At 43.3% G+C, this 18336-nt stretch overlaps 1 protein-coding gene across 4 annotated transcripts in view; it reads right to left on the bottom strand.

The window, feature by feature from the left end:
- Nucleotides 1–6253: 6253 nt before the first annotated feature.
- GAS7 (growth arrest specific 7) overlaps nucleotides 6254–18336 on the bottom strand; it is a 72680-nt gene continuing 60597 nt past the window's right edge. For all 4 annotated transcript variants that reach the window (XM_030962289.1, XM_030962290.1, XM_030962291.1 and 1 more), the window contains exons 9-14: nucleotides 15938–16016; nucleotides 14180–14308; nucleotides 11790–11913; nucleotides 9227–9306; nucleotides 7868–7966; nucleotides 6254–7195 (exon numbers count right to left, since the gene is read on the bottom strand). In XM_030962289.1, coding sequence (XP_030818149.1) covers nucleotides 7082–7195; nucleotides 7868–7966; nucleotides 9227–9306; nucleotides 11790–11913; nucleotides 14180–14308; nucleotides 15938–16016 — 625 coding nt within the window. In that variant the 3' untranslated portion in view covers nucleotides 6254–7081. The remainder of the gene's footprint in view (nucleotides 7196–7867; nucleotides 7967–9226; nucleotides 9307–11789; nucleotides 11914–14179; nucleotides 14309–15937; nucleotides 16017–18336) is intronic.

The following is an 18336-nucleotide window of genomic DNA, read 5'->3' as shown; positions in this document are numbered from 1 at the left end:
CTTTTAAAATTATTATTAATTAATTTTATGTAATAAAGTGTAACAACTCTTTTATGCAAAATCATCACTGCATACTATTTTTATGCAGAATTCCCTGCTCATTCTACTGAGACCAAGCATGGGTCCAAAGATTAGTTTCAATGCAGTTGCTTTTAAATTCTAATTTTTTTTCTATTCCATTTTCAGCATTGAGAACTTAGGATGCCTGAGCTGGACAGCAAATTCTCAGAGCCAAAGGCAGCTCTCCTGGAGATGGGGCTGTCCTAAAAGGGTGCACAGTTCAGAGCAAGGAAGGGGCTGAGAATCCTGCACAGATCTGTGCACAGTGGCTGCTCCTGAGATTTGGCAATTTGTAGGGTAAATCTGTATTTTTCACATGCTTGTAGCAGATACTGTTTAAAGAGGCACTTCAAGGGGATTTACTAGCAGAATTTTAATAGGGTTGTGATACAAGCCATTACTCAGTTACTTGTTAAATCAGTAGCCCTAAAAGACTGCATAAATTCAAAATTACAGTCCTGTCCACTCACCGAACCCGGACAGAGCAGCTGGAAAGCTTTTGTTCTGAATATCCACTGAGTTTGTCTCTTATGACACACCTGAAATAGTTCAACTTAATGTAAGTTGAGGGAATTAAATTTGAATGTCTCAAATCTCTATGTGGGTTTTATCTGTGATTATTATGCGGTTAATCTAAGATTTTTTTTTAATTGGTCTATGAAAGATTTTATCCACGTATAATTCTTAGACTCAGATGCATCATTAGGCACAAAAGGTTTCTGCCTTGAGGAATGCATGAGATTAGAAATTTAAGTTGAATTGTGCTATGTGTTGGTCCCTTCAGGAAAAAAAACATTCAGGAAGGAAAAAGAAACTGCAGCTAGCACAAGAAGAAGTTATTACACTTCCAAACCTGGTGGCTGATTAAAAAAATCCAAAATAAAACCCAAAATAACCTGTCCAAAAAAGCTCTTAAAACTCCCAGAAAACAGCCAAAAGCATGAAGTTTGGTTAGCACATGGAAATAACAGATATGTTCTATGAAATTTCAAAATTAAAGGTGTTGTACTTCACTGATGAAGGGCTACAGTAACAACAGAGAGGGGAAAAGAAAGAGCTGAAAGATGCACCACTCATATGAATAAAATCTATTTTAAGACAAAGCAGTGGGTGTTATTCTTATAACAGTGTTCTCAGGAAAAGACAAGGATTTGCTGCCAGGAAAGACTTCATTCCCACCGTGCCTCAGCAGGGCTGTGTGCTCCAGGCTCCTGCAGCACAGCAGGCTCAGCACACCTGACCTGGGGCAGCCAAAGCCAGAGCCCCTCTCCAGTCCCCAGGGCAGCACTGGCACCTGCTGGCCTTCCATGGTGTGAGCTGGACAGCTCTGAACCAGCCACAGACACATCCAGCCCTGATGTTCCAGTGGGACTGGGACAATGCTGGGCTCCTCACTCACCATCACTCAGTGCCCATCAGGGTCTGAGAGAGGCCACTGAGGTACCCATCCTCCTGCCCGGTGTGTCTGCTTTAATCTGAATTTACCTGTGGCTCTTGCCCACCTGGTTAAGATAGATGAGACCAGCAGGCTCCTCTGGATGCCTGTGGGTGCTCCCCATCCCTGGGAGAGGATGGCAGGAATGTCCACACAGCAGCAACTCCTCAGAGCCAATGCTTCAGCAACCTCTGCCCCAGCACTCTGCTACTTCAACACACACTGGGGAGCAAAAAGCCTGCAGGCTTTCCAGAGAGGTCTGTGGACTGAGAAGCTCATCAGTTTGAAAACTGCCTTTTTGACACTGCCTTTTGAAGATGTAACTGTCAGGGGGAGCAGGACTGCCCTCAGGACACTGCTGCCATCTCTGGGAGCAGACCCAGCAGGCTGCACTAGTGCACAGAGCACAGGAGATACTGTGGAGCAGTAAATCTGCTTTCAGGTCAGAAGGAAACATCCAATAACCACATCAAGAAGCCACATCTACTCATTGCAGGGGGACCTTCAAAGTGCTTGTCTGGATTTCTTAAGGTGCTTGGTAGTGAAGGACCCACCTGGGTAAGCAGTGCCCTTTCTGTCCCTGTGTGTGATGAAGAAATGGATGGGCAGAGCCACTTGGTCACTGAATTGTGGATTTGAGCTTTTACAGCTGCACCAGGAGGTGACCTGTGGGTCCAGACTCCAGAGGTGTGTTCTGCCTGCAGCCCCACACAAAACCACTACAGGAGCTGCACAGAGAGCAGCCACACGTTAATTATTTCTCATTTCTTATTATTTACTTTATCCATGTACTTGAGTATAAGTAAGGAAAAAAGAGGCTTGTGCATTTCTGTTTGTTAGCCTGATTTTCAAAGAGTCTTACCTCTTAGCTCCCTGCTGTATTCCAAGAAATCTCTGAGCTCTGAGCACTTCCAAAGAACAGGTGAAGAGTTGCCCATTTCTATACAACAAGCCTAACTTGCAGCCAATATTAAATAATGACATTAAAAACAAGGACAATTCCAGGAAGTTCTAACAAAGCCTGAGAAACTACAACTGTTACAAGCATAAAGAAGTTTCCTGTGAATGCCCCACAGAAAATTTCTGTTGGGGAAAAGAAAAAAAAGCCTAACCCAAGAAAAAAAAAAAAAGGCAAAAAAAAAAGCTGCATAAAGGGAAAAAGAAGCAGTGCACAAGGTTGCATGCTGCCTGTCAGGCACTCCAGAAGTGTGATTTCAGTGTTTATCTGTGCAATAAGGGGGAGCACAGCTGCCCCCCAGCAGCTCAGAAGTGACTGCACAGGGGGAAAGGGAGTCTAGAAACATAACAGGGATTTCTGCATGATTTTCACTGCTGTTACAGTATTTTAAAATTAAAAAAAAAAAATTAAAGCTATCTTCTACAATTCCAGCGTCCAATAATGAAGTAATGTCCCTATAAGGGAGCAACCAAAGTCTTTCAAAAGATGTCCAACCCACAGAAGTGATGGACAAGTGTGAGTTGTAGAGATGACTGAACCTGGAGCAGGTTGGCAAACTGAGAATTAGGCCTTTTTGGGATATTGCTCCAAGAAAAACTGGAATCTTGCTGCTAATGGGTGAAGAGTGCATTTGGCCCATGTGGTAAAATACTCACTGCTCTCAGCTCATAACCTCCAGCAGGAATCAGGCAACAGCACTGGATCCAGAATGAGTTCTGGCAGGAAATGAGCTGAAAGAATACCTTAGGGAGAAAGATGTTAAACTGTGCTTTGGAGACACAGGCAGGAGGGTCTGGATGATGAATAAAACATTCTCATTCTGTGTGGCAGCTGAGGGTACAGCTGGCAAAGCACCTCACCAGCTCTGGCACTGCTGGGTGTCAGATACCCAACAGACCTGAAGCCATGGGGTTCAGGAAGCCCAGAGAAGGGCCAAAGGCTCTGGCTGAAATGGAAAATGCCAGAGAGCTCTCCAGCACAGCACAAGTGTTTGACAGCATCACTCAGACCAAGAGGGAGCTCACAGATGTGGCAGCACTCCCAAAACATGGGTGGCTTAACAGATCTGGGCAGGCAGAGCTACCTGCTAAGGACCAGAGGGAAATTCCCCCTCTTCTACCTCTGGCAGTGGAAGCAAACAGTGTTAGCTGAGAGCTGACCTCTCTGTGACCTCAGAGCATGCAGAGATGTGAGACAGCCCTGCCAATCTGATCCCCACAGTGACTACACCAGCAAAAACTCACACCAGGGGTGTGAGGTGCCAGCTGAAGTGAGATGATGCCCAAGCTCAGTGCTGGAGCTAAGAGACTTCCTTTGGTATTCCATTGGTCAGCTACACTGCAGCAGCATCATGCAGCATCCACACATGCTGGAATTTTAATAAAACACTGAGCTTGCTCTGGAGAGGCAGCTGGTTAGGATGAGCATGAAGACAGACTGGGCTCCACTGCATTTTTGAAACTCAGTGGAAGACAGAGCAATGCTGAAACTCCCAAAGTTCCCTGTGAGAGCAGGAACCCTCCTTACAATGTGCCACTACCCTCTCTGAAGATGCTGCCTGTTAGAAGCAAGGGGACTCCAGCATGCCCTGACCTGGAAGGCATCACTATCCAAAATCCATCAGTCAGAGAGGGAATGAGCCAGGTAAGTCTGATCTGCAGGGTCACATCAAGAGGGAATATCATCTTTTGAAAGAAATGAGCTGAAAAATGTTTACAGGCAACAGCAAAACTTGCACTGAACACAGATGAAGGTGTTGTGGGTGAAGCATCTCACCTGTGGTGGGGCAGAACCCAGAGACTCCTGGGGCTGGGAATGATCAACAGCCAGGTACTTGTGCTCTCCTGGTCATGGAAGTGAAAAAGAGATACAAACTCCACCAAGAGAATTGCTGTTCTGGGCAGCTCACATCCCTGAAACATTTCAGATGGACCATGAACTAGAAAACTGTCTGAAAATAAAACCAAAAGTAAAAAGAACAAACCAAAAACAAAGACAAGAACTAGAAGCAGGAAAACTGTCTGGAAATAAAACCCAAAACAACAACAAAAACAACCCCCCCCCCAAAAACCCCAACCAAACAAAAACAACAAATCCTCCAACTAAGAATTCAGAGCAGCATAAATACACCTTAGCAGAGGAACTAAAAAACATTACAGTCCCCCAGAGAAACCTGTGCTAATGGACAGTATTTCCAGTCCAAAATAGATAAAAGTAACAAACATCTTTAAAGAAAGAGGAAAAATAAAGTGTAATTGCTAACAAATTATTTCAGGTATTTATTAAGGAGAATACTGTATAAAGTGCACTATTAGCTTTGTTTTGCAATCAAAACAAGACTGTGCTGAGGCACTGTCAAGATTGCTCATTTCAATTTCCAATACAGCCAAGAACAGGGGGAAACCTGAAATGCAGCTTTCATGTATTCACATTATTTTGGCCACTGAAGTTTTCAAAGTTCAACCTGCACTTGTGGCTTACAAAATAAAAAAGTGCCTGTCCTCTGAAGTGCAAGGTAAGAGAAGTACACACTGATATGGCCAAAAATTAATAAGGCAGAGTGAATGAGCAGAAACTAAAAAGGAGAGATCATCAACTGCCCTGCTTGAGGGAAAAATGGAAGGAGAAGAGGATTCCAAGGAGGACACTCAGGCAAACCAAACCCCTGAGCTGGTGCGGCAATGCTCTGTGCAGGAGCTCAGGAGAGGTTCACAGCACAGTGAGCTCTGCCACCACCAAAAATAGAGTCCAATAGAGTCCAAATTCCCAAGTGTGCAGGGGAAGAGCAGCACAGAGGTGCCACAGCAGGAGCAGTGACCCTGAGCATGCAGCAGCCATGGCACTCCACCTGCCAACGTGCAAAGGATGCTGAAGGTTTGGAAAGGTTGATAAAGCAGCAGAGGATGGGCTGTGAAGGAATTTGCAAGACAGGAATGAACCTGCGCTGGTAAAGAGATGGCTGGAAAAAAGGGACCAATAGAAAAATGCAATATTAATTTAGAAATAATAAACCAGAAAAATAACCACTGCAGCAATGTTACAAACATGCTTCAGGTAAGACTTTTCTGTGTCCCAGTTTGTATTTGTAAAGAGGAATATTGGCTCCCAATGATCCAATCCCAGCATTTGGAGGATGGTGAACAAAATCCTGGAACAGTAGTAGAACAAAAGAAGGATGCAGTTCTGGGGCTGGGGAGAAGACAGTAACAGTGAGATAAAATGGAGCAAAAGTGTGGATCAAATGAAATAGTGTCATTTGGGATATTGTAGCTAAGACCACAGCAAACACTGAGTAAAGGCCACAGTGGTGAGAATCAAGATTTCTCCTGGATCTAAAGCAAGAATCTGAAGAATCTTTGCATTGTATGAAATGCTGAAAAAATATTTTAACAGCAACATTGAATATTCCATCAGAAATAACAGCAGAAGAAAACAAATACCTTTTCAAAACCAGTCTCCAAACTACATAACACTATTTGCTAAGAGCTGTGTTGAATTTTTGGTGGTTTGCAGTTAAGGGTTAACAGAAAAAAAATCTCAGATGGTACAGAAGTGCTGGGCACCTACATCTACACTGAATGCAATCCAGCATCACACATTCATGGCACTTTTGAAAATCAGGCTCCAAAAAGATAAAAGCCAGAATTTAACGGGACAAACCCAGTAATTAAAAATACCTAAAGTCTGTGATATTCACCTGAAGAAACCAACAAAGGAAATTTAAACCTGAATCCCAAGTAAACTATTAGAGGGCTATTTTTAAGGAGATTCTGTGGAAAAACACCTTGCATGAGCAGGAAAGATTTTAAACATCTCATTTATTCCTTGGAATACGACCTCCTTCTGTCATTGAGGGCACTCTGACAGCTAATGAGGTAGGTATAGTACAACCAAGTCTTTCCTGATTGAAAACTGTGATGGTAACACTTTCAAACTTACCGACTGGCTGACAACAGAAATCATGAAAATGGGTTTATGTATCCCTGAGAGGGAGGATAAAACAGGAAGAACAGGAATCTTCTCCATAGATTTTGGTAGAAGGGCCATCACTTCACTGCCATGGTGAAAGACAGTGTTATATGAAAGCAATGTAACACAACATTGCTGCAGGACCCACAGATTTTATAAATGGGGGAGCCAGGAAAGTTAATTGATTTGCCTATGGCCATGAGAGCAGTCAGTGACAGACTGGGATTGGTGATCAGGATTTCCTTGCCTCCTGCATCATATTCAGTTATCTCCTCGCTGGCCAGAGGCTCTCTGCCTGCTTGTTCTAACATACTGGATAGAGATAGTCATGCAAGGGGTGGAGCACAAAGTCACTGGAGAACAGGGCACGTTCTGTGCCAGGAAGCAGATTTCTCCTGGAAGCTGCGTGCAATTGGGAACCTCTGGTGGGAAGCACACATCTGGTTTTTTTTTTCACCCTGGAATGTCTGGTGCTTAAGGCTTAGCACAACGAGGACCATTGTAATGACTAAATGGAACAGAGATAGCCCATACAGGCATAAATTACAAGGTGTCTGTCTGGTAGTGAAACAACCTTTTCCCTATGCTCTTTTGACCCTTAAAAACAAACGTTAGCGTGCTTAATTCAGTGGACTCATCACATCCAACCACAGATCAGTCTATATTTCCATGTCCACAGGTCGGATATCTCCAGTTTTGTGTTCTTTTACCCACAGTTCCCTGTCTTTGGCAGGATCCACTTTCCGAAGCAACTGATCGACAAGTTCTACTGTCTGAAATGAAGAAAACAAGAATCCAAATGTCAAGGGCACACTTCAAGCAGAGAGTCATTGCTGTGACATGCAGAGCAGCTGTGGGCATGCCTACACTGCATCTGCAGACAAGTGAGAGCTGCACGTACACGAGACTGGATGGACAAGACAGGTCTGGATGTGCAGCCTTGTGAGAGGGAGACTTGAAGAAGCAGAGACAGCTTTCCTGTGCCAGGTAGCAGCCAGGCAACCTCTGACTCCTGTCCAGCAACCTGCACCTTACACCAGGCACAACTGTACTGAGTCAGTGTGCACCCCCCACACTTCAATATTTTGTAAATGGCCGGTTTTTAATAAGGAAAAAATATATATACACTCCTTTTTCCAACAGTGAAGCAATTCAGCATCTTCCCTGCACAAACAGAAGACCTCATGGAGTAGTGCATCATGCTGGGAGAGCTAATAATGGCTCATGCTGGCCAAATGTACTTCAGCTGGTTGTGTCTCCCTCAGGAAAGAGCTGCGTGAAACGTGATCAGAGAGTCCTGGACTGCAGGGAGGCAGCACAGCACTGCTGCAGACACTTCCCCCACATCCTCTGACAAAAGCCAGTCAGAGCAGGCCAGGAGGGACCGTTCTGCTCAGCTGGAGGGCAGTGAAGGGCACAGAGAGCAAACAAAAGCGCACACTTACACTTTGGTTGAACATGTCTGTCTCGTGCCGCAGCTGTGTGTACTGGCACAGATGCTGCCGAATCATCTCCACCCTTTCAACTTCTAGTCTCTCAAGCTCCTGGACATGAAGAAAAACAAGTCCATATTTTTACTGGAACCTGAGCTTGGAGGCCCAGAGAAAGGAGGATACACAAAAGGCTGCCAGGAGGTGCGATACTGCCCCAGGGTCATGCTTTGGAGCTGGACTCTATGGTTGCACATTCCTCTGCTCTGCAAAGAATAAGAAACAGCAAGCAACAGCAGTCATCTCAGCCTAGCAACAGAAAAGAAGGTCAAACCTTTCCAAAAGGCTCCAAAACTGAGACAGCCAAGGCAGAGAGTGGAGGCTCTGCCTTCAGAGATGCTGCAAGCGAGAGGGAATCTGTTTCCTCCAGGAAGTTTTGTGTGTTTTATTGCTAGCTACAGAAATTCCAGTGATTCCCCGGGACAGCAAAAAGCACACTGGGGGAATGGCTCAGAACACCCCCATTCCAACCAGACACCTGTCAGAGCACAGCTCACCAGATGATGAGCTAGGACAAGCTTCCACCTTGCTCAGCTGGCAGTAAGCAGAACCCAGCAACACTTTAGTTGGAAAGGCACATAATTTCTGTCTTTCCTCCTGATATTTTCTGCCTCCCTCTTCTTCTGGATTCTGATATTATACCCCAAAATCTGCATTTAGTCCTTCTGCGTGCACTGAGCACTGCGTGCAGTTTTGGGCACGAAAATATATAAAAAAAAAAAGACCTTAAGCTGTTAAGAGTATCCAAAGCAGGGCCACAAAAACAAAAAAGGGTCTGGAGGGGAAACCTTAGGGGAGGCTCTGGTGAGATCCCAGCTGGAGCCAGCTCTGGGGGTGGCAGCACAAGAAGGATGTGCAGCTTCTGGGTTAAGTCCAGAGGAGACCACAGAAATGCTCCAAGGCAGCTTGCAGCAAGCCAGGCTGAGACAAGTGGGGCTGTTAAGTCTGTAGAAGAGATGGCTCTGGGGAGACTTCAAAGAAAATTGTGAAACAGAAAAATTCATGAATGTATAACTGGATTTGGTGATTTATCATGTGTTTTTCTGTGTTTTCCTTGTGCATTACTTCATCCTTCTCAAGGACAATTTGAGTGTTCTTGCCCCTAAGCAGCCCTGAATTGGTTTAATGCCTTCTGTAAAGAAACAATTATTTCCTCTTTCCCCTACTGGTGAGCTTTTCTTAGGACTGAGAGCAGGATAAACAATGTGAGATTTATCACCCAATTTTCCCCAGTGCTTTGCACTGAACTAGCTGTGAATGATGAATACTGGAGGCCATGACAATTCTGCAAGGGTAGTTTTAGATGTTACACACCAGAGTGGTGGTCACCATCTCCTCAAACCACTTGGACTGGGCTTGATTGTAAAGATCCACACAGCGCATCAGGTCATCCCCTGAAAGAGAGAAGGCAGCAACACATCAGTCTTGTCCAGCCAGAGCTCAGAAAGAAAGTGCAGGTCAGGTTCTGTAGACCCCAAGGATTTGAAGATGAACCCTGGTGGAGCTCAGAGGAGTTGTGCTACATAGACCAACATTTCAACTAAATGCATGCACCTGATGTATGGCAAGAAAGCAGGTGACTGGGGTGAGAATGAATAGATTTTGAAAGAAAAATGTAAGCATTAAAAGTAGTATTTTACAAAATGCCCAGAAATATAAAAAAGGCAAGTTCATTCAGTTAAAAAAAAAAAAAAGCCATAGACGGAAAGTTGTATTTGAAAACTAAAGCAATTAAAATGGGAAATCAACAATGGTGAGTTATGGAACTGCAGGGCAGCACTCTGCAGGTGAGACTGCAGTCTAAGGGGTGTCTGTCTCAAAGGGGAGGGATGCAGCAGGCCCCAGCTGTTGGATGAAGGGATGCAGATTTGCAGCTGCATGTGTCACAGACATTTCTTTTATGAAAAATCCCCTCTCAGAGATTTTTCCTGCTGAAGCTGAGAAATTCAGCAACAAGATGTAAACAATAGGTTATCTGCTGCTGTGGAATGCAACGGGTCCATCTGGATTGGCCCATCTGGGATGTTTGTAGCTAGTGGCCAATCCAGGACTGAATTCTCTCCGACAGAGTCGGAGAAAGCTCCTTTGTTTTCATTCTTTACTTTTCTATTCTTAGGTTAGCAGCTTCTGAAAAGCTCTCCTGCTTTTTCCTTTTAGTATAGTATAATAGATGTATATATCATAAAATAATAAATCAAGCCTTCTGATCATGGAGTCAGATCTACGTCTCTTCCTTCAACCTGAAACCCCTTGTGACCTCCGTCACACTCATGTATTCTACAGCCTCTGGAGATGCCCAATTCCAGCTGAGCTCCTTCTGTGATCAGGGCAATAACACAACAAGCTGCAGTTCTTTCCATTGTTTTTTCTTTGTTGCAGGACTCTGCACTGATGGAGGGGGAAAGAGCAGGTGGCAAATCTGGAAAGCAATTTTCAAAGATTGCTGCTTTGCAGCTAGGAAATTCTCTTTGTTCTTTAAATGAGGCTCAATTTCTCTTTCCTTCTCTGATCTTCAGCTCCTCTTTGCTTGTTCAATAAAAATTGATTATAAACAATTTCTAAAGGAACCAAGGAACAAAGAGAGACGGTGAATTTTCAGGTGATAAAGAACATCTCTTACAGAGCCTCCTGTAGTTAAATCATAACTTTTCTTTCTCCTCAAATGATTGCCTGTGGACATGGTCCCACTGCCAGGGACTCTTCCCAGACTCCTTAAAGTCCCGACACCTGTCCTGAAGTTTTAAAATCCTCAGAACTCTGAAGGACTACTCTGCCAAGGAACAGCCCTTGTTGAAGGGACGAAACATGAAGGCCTAGCTAAAACTTATTTTCAGCCAAGGTACTAACTGAGCTGCATGTATCAGCTCTGCAGATCTCAAAAAAGTTCCTGATGGATCCTGCAGATGCGACTTGAGCCTCTGTAAAACATGCACAGGTCACAGCAACTGGCTTATCCTCAGTACAGGACAGCACACACTACTATATCCTCAGTATTCCTAGAAGAGAAATTATTTTAGTCACTGAGTAGCAGAGGGAAAAAACCAAAAACATCACTTTCAAGGAAAAAGACAGTAATAGTAAGTGTAATAGGCACCCACCAAGTTGTGGGTGAGTGTGATTTAGGAATGAACCAAGGAAGGAACTGTGATTTATGGAAGAAACACCCTCAGCTAAGCTTCTCTGAATCTGACTTTGTAAGTTCACAAACATTCAGTAACCTAAGGACACCTTCATGAGACAGATAACTCACCCTACTTTTGCTGTTCTCACCTCAATTATCGATAATTTGTGACATCTGAGTCAGAAAAACTAGGCTTGTTTCTTCTGAGGATTTAACATCACACAGATCTGTAGCATGGTTCCCTTTGACTTTTGTAGCATTTATATTTTCTGAAAAAATCCCTTCGCCCAGGATTTTTCTCCTGGGAAGCTGAAAAGCCTCAGACAAAAATGAAAACAATTCTTATCTGATTTGCTTCTCCTGTGTTTTGCTTACATGTGGAATGTGTTTGGAGATTGTTTCACTGGATTCTGCTGTGAGTTGTTTTCACTCACTGGCCAATCAGGGCCAAGCTATGTCAGGACTCTAGAAAGAGTCACGAGTTTTCATTATTATCTTTTTAGCCCTCTGTAAGTATCCTTTCTGTATTCTTTAGTACAGTATAGTATTCTTTAATATAATATAGTATCATAAAGTAATAAATTAGCCTTCTGAGAACATGGAGTCAAATTCATCATTCCTCCCTGCCACGGGGGTCCCTGCAAATACAACAGACTTTGTTTTTACAACATGAAAACCAAGCACCACGTGGATGGATGGATGGATGGATGGATTCCTCCTGGCTCTTGCTGTGTGCTGACAGACACAGGTACTCACCTGCCTGGGTGGACTTCCGTCTGGCCTTCTTGATTTCCTCTTCTGTCTTGTTGCTGAGTTTCACCTCTAGCTGCTGTGTTTTCATTTCCAGATCCTTCTGCCTCTCTGTCAAGGCTTTCCGGGCCTTGGAGGAATAAGGAAGAGTCAGAAGTTACAGAGAAGAAGCTCTGGCAGCTGCTTTCAGCCACCTAGGAGTCCTTTACACAAGTGGTTCTCAGCAAGGAGTCAACAACTGTGCATGGAACCGGGTCCTAACAGGGATTCAGGCTCTTACAACACCATGGAGTTCACAAAAGTGTCCTGTGACCACAAAGGGGTCACCACCAACAAATCACAAATGCCTCTGAACTCTTCACAGAGTCTCAAAAAGGCAAAGGAGTAATGGCATCATCAGGCTCTCCTGTTTCTTAACAGCTTTCTCATTGTTTCTGGAAGAAAAGAGAGCTGGAGCCTCTTTCAAATGAATTAAACAGCATCATTACCAGGACACCTCTTCCATTCACTTTTCTTAGGATCTGAATCATTGAAGTTTTCAAGCATCTTACAGAATTTGTCTTTAAATAAGTTCTGGATTCAATGTACAACCAACTAACAATAGGGACTTCATTCAGAAAAACTTATCCAGGTTCATGCCAACAGAAGAAATCAAGAACCTGAGGCCTGGTTACAACTGATGACTTCAACTACTTAGAAGTTCTTCAAGCTGTTAAAACCTGATTTATCAGTACAAATATATATTATACATGTAAATTAGTAAAGTACCTTAACAAATAAACATTGTTACATGCAGGCTGATAAATCTATAAAAATCACTTGTTTTGCATGGATTTGGTATAAAACATGTCACATTTCTTCTTTACACTGTACTAGTGTTTCAAACTAATTTGGATGACTGTATTTTCTTAGAACCTTGCAGTTTTTTACAGTCACACCAGCCTAAATGTTACAGCTCTGCTGAAGCATTCCTGGAATTTTTTCCATGTGCAGTTCTGAGGCCCTGGTGGGTCCTGCAGGTCTGGAGAGGGAGCTGCAGGAGAGCAATCTGTGAGGGCTGAGTGCTCCACAGGCACTACAGTCACAGCTCTTCCCTTCTTCCCAGGGTTATTCCTAATTCACTACTCCCAATATTGCTACTGAATTGCTTTGCAGATAGGAGTGTGAAGAACTGGGTGTTTTGCAGAAAAATGCCTTCCTTGCAGACACTCAGCCTAAGGACCTTGTGTATCCTGCCATAGTTCTGTCCCTGGGGAACTCCTGCTGAGCTTTAATGAAAGCACAAACAGCTTTGGGGATGACTGGGAATGGTATTTTCCTTTCCAATTTACACCCAAAAGCAAACTTACGAGGATACAATTTGGCAGCTGAGGCACAAGCATCCCCATTTCTGCCAGCTGCTGCCAGGAGATCACATTTTGTGGGTCTAACTCCCTGCACCACAACCTCAGCCACCTCCTGGTTGGTGTCACATCAGCCCATTACTGAGTGCTGCTGCTACTGTGGGGTTTTTTTCAGTGAGGATGTTTCTTCTGGTTTGTGATTTGCCAGGCCAGGGTCCAGCTGCTTTTGGCCACTCAGCCAGGTGAGCCTCTGACCTGACCCTGCTGCTATTCAAAGGCAAGGTGGTCTAAATTTTGAGGACAACAGATGCACACTAATAAGAAGTATTTGCATCAAATTTATTGCCCAAAGCTGGCAAGGGGAGGATGAACTAAAAAGCCACTTCAGCAGTAGGATGTTTGCCCCCCAATTCCCAGATCTCAGCTAAACACCAAATTATTTCTGGGGTTGGGCAAAGCACAGCTAACAGTTGTGGCATTCACATTCTCTGAACAGAGAGATGTAATTCTCTCTCTCAGTTTTTTCCTGGAGAAGCACAGAGAGAAGAGAAAAACAATTCTTATCTCTACTTGCCGCTCCTGTTGTTTTGCACATGTAGAATGTGTTAAGAAGATTGTTTACCTGAAGTGATTTGTCAATTAGATTCTGCTGGAGATTGTTTTGTTTCCTTGGCCAATCACTCAAAACTGGGTCCTGGCTGTCTCAGTCACAAGTTTTCTTTAGTATCTTTTAGTATTCTTTAGTATTCTTTGTAGTATACAAAGAATACTAAAGAATAGTAGTCTTATAAAGAATAGTAAGAATTGTAGTCTTTAAAATAGTACAGTATAATGTAATATAATATCGTTTAATAAAGCAATTGTTCAGCCTTCGGAATCAATGGAGTCAGATACCAATCATTCCCTGCGTCAGGGGTGCCCTAATTTCAATAACCAGTGAAAGCCCTCAGCAGGAACAGCTGTGACAGAACTGAAAGTCTCCAAGGGGCAGCTGCTCTGCTCAAACCAGCAGTCTGGTTTGGCTCAAAGCCTGCATGCTGCTCCTGCTCCCACCTTCTCAACAGCCGTGTAGCGGCTGGCCAGGTGCTTCCGCAAGTCTGCGATGTGGTGGTCACACTTCTTCATGTCCTTCTTGAAGTTCTCTCTGAAGTTCAGCAGGGGTTTCTCCACCTCGCTCTGGAGCTGGCAATGAAAACAGAGGAAGAATTGAGGAGCCAGGCAGCAATTCATGGCTCTTCACAGAACCACAGAATCGTTAAGCTGGAAAAATCCTCCAAGATCATCAAGTCCCATCATCAACCCAGGTGTGGGATTCACATTCTCTGAAAAAATCCCTTTGCCCAGGATTTTTCTCCTGGGAAGCTGAGAAGCCTCAGAGAAAAAGGAAAACAATTCTTATCTCATTTGCTTCTCCTGTGTTGTGCTCATGTGGAATGTGTTTGGAGATTGTTTACCCACAGGTGATTGTTCCATCGGATTCTGGTGTGAGTTGTTTTCACTCTTTGGCCAATCAGGGCCAAGCTGTATTAAGACTCTGGAAAGAGTCACGAGCATAATAATAATAATAATAATAATAATAATAATAATAATAATAATAATAATAATAATAATAATAATAATAATAATTATTATTATTATTATTATTATTATTATTATTATTATTATTATATTTTTAACATTTAGTAAGTACCCTTTCTGTATTCTTTAGTATAGTACAGTATTCTTTAATATAATAAAGTAATAAATTAGCCTTCTGAGAACATGGAGTCAGATTCATCATTCCTGCCTTCATCAGGCATTTCCTGGCAAATACAATACCCAGGGCTGCCAGGTCCACCACTAAACCCAGCCCCTAAAGTGCCACATCCACGTGTTGTTTGCACACAAACAGTGGGAAGGATTTGGAGGATGCTACAGGAGTTTCTGTGCAGAGTTTACGGAGAAGTAAAATAATGGAAAAGGCCCCTCTCAACCTGGCCTGCCTACACACACACATCACTCCAAGGTGCATTTCTTCCTTTTGGAAAACAATACAGGAGGACAATGGGGAGCAAAAAGTATTTCACTAATTACAGCCCTGATGTCGAAGTTTAAGGCAGAGCAGTGGGTTACCAAGGCAGCAGCTGGTTGCCTGAGTAACCTCTGCTGAATTGCTTACAAATGGTGCAGAGCTATAATTTTCCTCCAGAACATGGCTGTTGTGCTGAGGTATCTGCCACTGAATTGAACTTGAACACCCACAGAGGTTAACAGAATGCAACAGGATTCAGGAGCATGTCACATGTTGTGGAAAAAACCCAGATAAATACCATAATTTATAAAAGAAATCTCCTTGGGCATCGCTTGAGATAAAACCCCAAAATAACATGATGTTCCCAGCAGAGTTTTGAGAAAGGTTAATGGTACAAAAAAAGCCAGAATTCTGGTTCTCTTTCTTCCAGAGAGGTAGAGTAGATTCTTGTTGAGAAGCCAAATACTGCTTTTCATTTCTTCCTTTGCAGAAGTGAAGTGTACAAGCACTAGCTCAATTTACTGGCTGGAACACAAGAGTCCAGGTGAACAACATCTAGAATCAGTTTCACTTTTTTTTATGAAAAATTAAAGCTAGATGTGTTTTAATTTACTCAGCAGGTAGACTAAATAAACTGATTGGGAGGAAGCTGGGACAGAGTTTCAGTAAGTTTGTTCACCAACTTATTAATTCTTCTAAATTTGTACCACATGCCTGTGTATTTCCCCCACTAACAGGCACTGAAGGGAGAGGCCCACCAATTCAGGGCAAAAATCTTTGGAAAAGAAAGAATCATTTACCTTAGAAGAAAATTTGAGATGAACCTCTGCTTCATCAGCTAAACTCTTCTTGAGCTGAGCCCAAGCTTCTCCCAGTGTGCTGAAGGAAGAGCAGGACAATGATCAGTCCCTTCCCCACCTTTCCTTGTGGGATCTGTCAGAGAAATCTGGCACAACACTCTGTACCAAATTTGATCAGCAAAATCATGGAAAAGTGTAACAGAAATCTGAGAAAACAACCAATCTTTTGTGACCAAGGTAGAATTGTGTTGGCACTGTTTGCAGCAGATCTTTGAAAACCCAGCTCATGGCAATCTCCACTTACAGAGACACCAGAGCCTCCTAAACAAGACCCTTCAGTATCTTATCCTCACCATAACAAAGTTTTCACCAATGCAGTTTTTTCTGCCTCTTCTACTTTACACCCTACTTCAGAGAGCAGATTTTCACTTCAGGTGAAAAGTCTCAGAGAAGCTTTTCAGCACTTGAAAATTTCTCTGTTGTCTTTTTCTTTCAGATTATTTCCAGGACAGTGGCAGCTGAGGCACACTCCTCCAGACTCTCTATGACAGCCCAGACTCCTCTTAAAGCATCATAACCAAAACTACACTGTCCCCAGAACAGTGCAACTCCAGGGGCTAAACTGGTAACAGATTATTTTGTATCAGACACTCTTTCTTCTACATATTTCAATGTGATTGCCTTTTTAGACAACAGCATGAAGTTGTTGATGAATAAGCTTGTGATTCACTATAGCCAGATCCTTCTCCCACAAAGTGTTATGTAACTGTATCTTTCACATCCTGTGAAAGTATAAAACCCGCTGCTTTGTCCTCATTAAAATGCATCTTTTTTTTTTTTCAGTTAATTTCTCAATTTTAACACAAGAATTCTGAATTGCAACCTTTTCCTCAAGTTACACATACCGAACCCCCTAGCTTTGTCACATCTCTGGATACAGTAAATCCATCATTTCCTCTATCATAGTCGTTCATTACAAAAACATTTTAAAACCCCCTGGACTTAGGACAAACCCTTTGGGATCTCATTCCTCAGCAACTTTCTGCAGTTTAGTTTCTGTAAGCAGTGGGTTTTTCCTACCTAGTTTGTTGCACATTAAGCTTTATTTAGGCCACCATTTCTCTTGTCTGCCTACGAGAATCTCCCATCACAAAAAGCAATACTAAATTAAGAGCTGTGAGGCTTGACCTACTCTTTTACTCCATCACTGAAGGAATTTAGGTTGGCTTGGCATGGCTCTCTATGCATATACAACAATTGCATCTAATTTTTCCCCTAAGTGGAAGTTTGACGGTTTACTCCACCACTTTGCACAGGTTAAATAAAGCTGAGCGATCTACAATTTCTGGCTCCTTCTCTTTCCTATCCCCTTTCCAAGGATAATGAGATTTGACTGCTCCTGATAGCCTGAAAAATCACCTGTCACCCGCAATCTCAAACTAATGATCTGTCACCTCTGATGCTGCTGCAAGGCCTTGAGTCCTCAAATTTGGTGTTTATCAGCTAAACAACTTAGATACACCTACAGAAGTGCTCCCAATATTCCTCCTTCCCTGAGGTCCTCTCCCACTGCCACTACCCCTGTTATCTGATGCAGGGAGAGCACCACTGGACCCTGCTCTCAGCTCCATGCACTCTGCACCACGCTCCTTCCAGTTCCCTACTTCAACTTTTCTTAGCCTTGAGTGCTCATTCCCTCTCTTTTCACCTACTTTGTTCCCTTCCCTTTCATTTTTTCAGTCATTCCCTCCTTTTCCCATTGGGGGTAGGAGAAAGTGGAAGGAAGATGTGAGAGGAAGTGGGTTTAGCTTTGCTAGATCAGCTGAGCATCCAGCCCTAAGGAGAAAGGAGGACAGAAACCACTGCCACTGTAGGGGCTCAGGGCAGTAACAGCCCAGTTATCCTCCTGCAATTTCTGTCCTTGCCTCCTGGAAGCTGAGCAAAACAGCTCATGCAGCTTCAGTGCTGGCAGAAACACACTGTGCAAAGGTGAGGACAGTCATTTCCAGCTTTGGACTTCAGCACTCAGAGGGTTTGTGGTGAAACAGGCAGAGCCACCAAGTTCTGATCCTTTAGGAGTGGTGCCTTGGCATTGTTACTGAAGAACTGCAATTCAGGCTGAACTGCACTGCCTAATGTCTTCCTAATAACTTCCCAAGTGTGAAAATGTTGGAAATAAGCAGCAGTCTGGTGCTTTTCTTGAAGTGCCAGAACCCTGATGAGAAGAGACTTCTTTGTCCTCCCTCTTGTCTGTGCTGCTCTGATTGTACCAGCATTGACCTTACACAGCTACTCTCAGTAGTATATATATATATTTTTTTTTTTATATATGTATATATTCTTCCATTTTCAAAGTACTTTAGTACACACACATGCTAATCCTGGAAGGAACCAGTCCT

The sequence above is a fragment of the Camarhynchus parvulus genome, chromosome 18, assembly GCF_901933205.1.
Source record: "Camarhynchus parvulus chromosome 18, STF_HiC, whole genome shotgun sequence".
NCBI classification, from domain to species: domain Eukaryota; kingdom Metazoa; phylum Chordata; class Aves; order Passeriformes; family Thraupidae; genus Camarhynchus; species Camarhynchus parvulus.
Note: the sequence above shows the minus strand (reverse complement) of the source record. Positions and strands in the feature narration are given on the sequence as shown.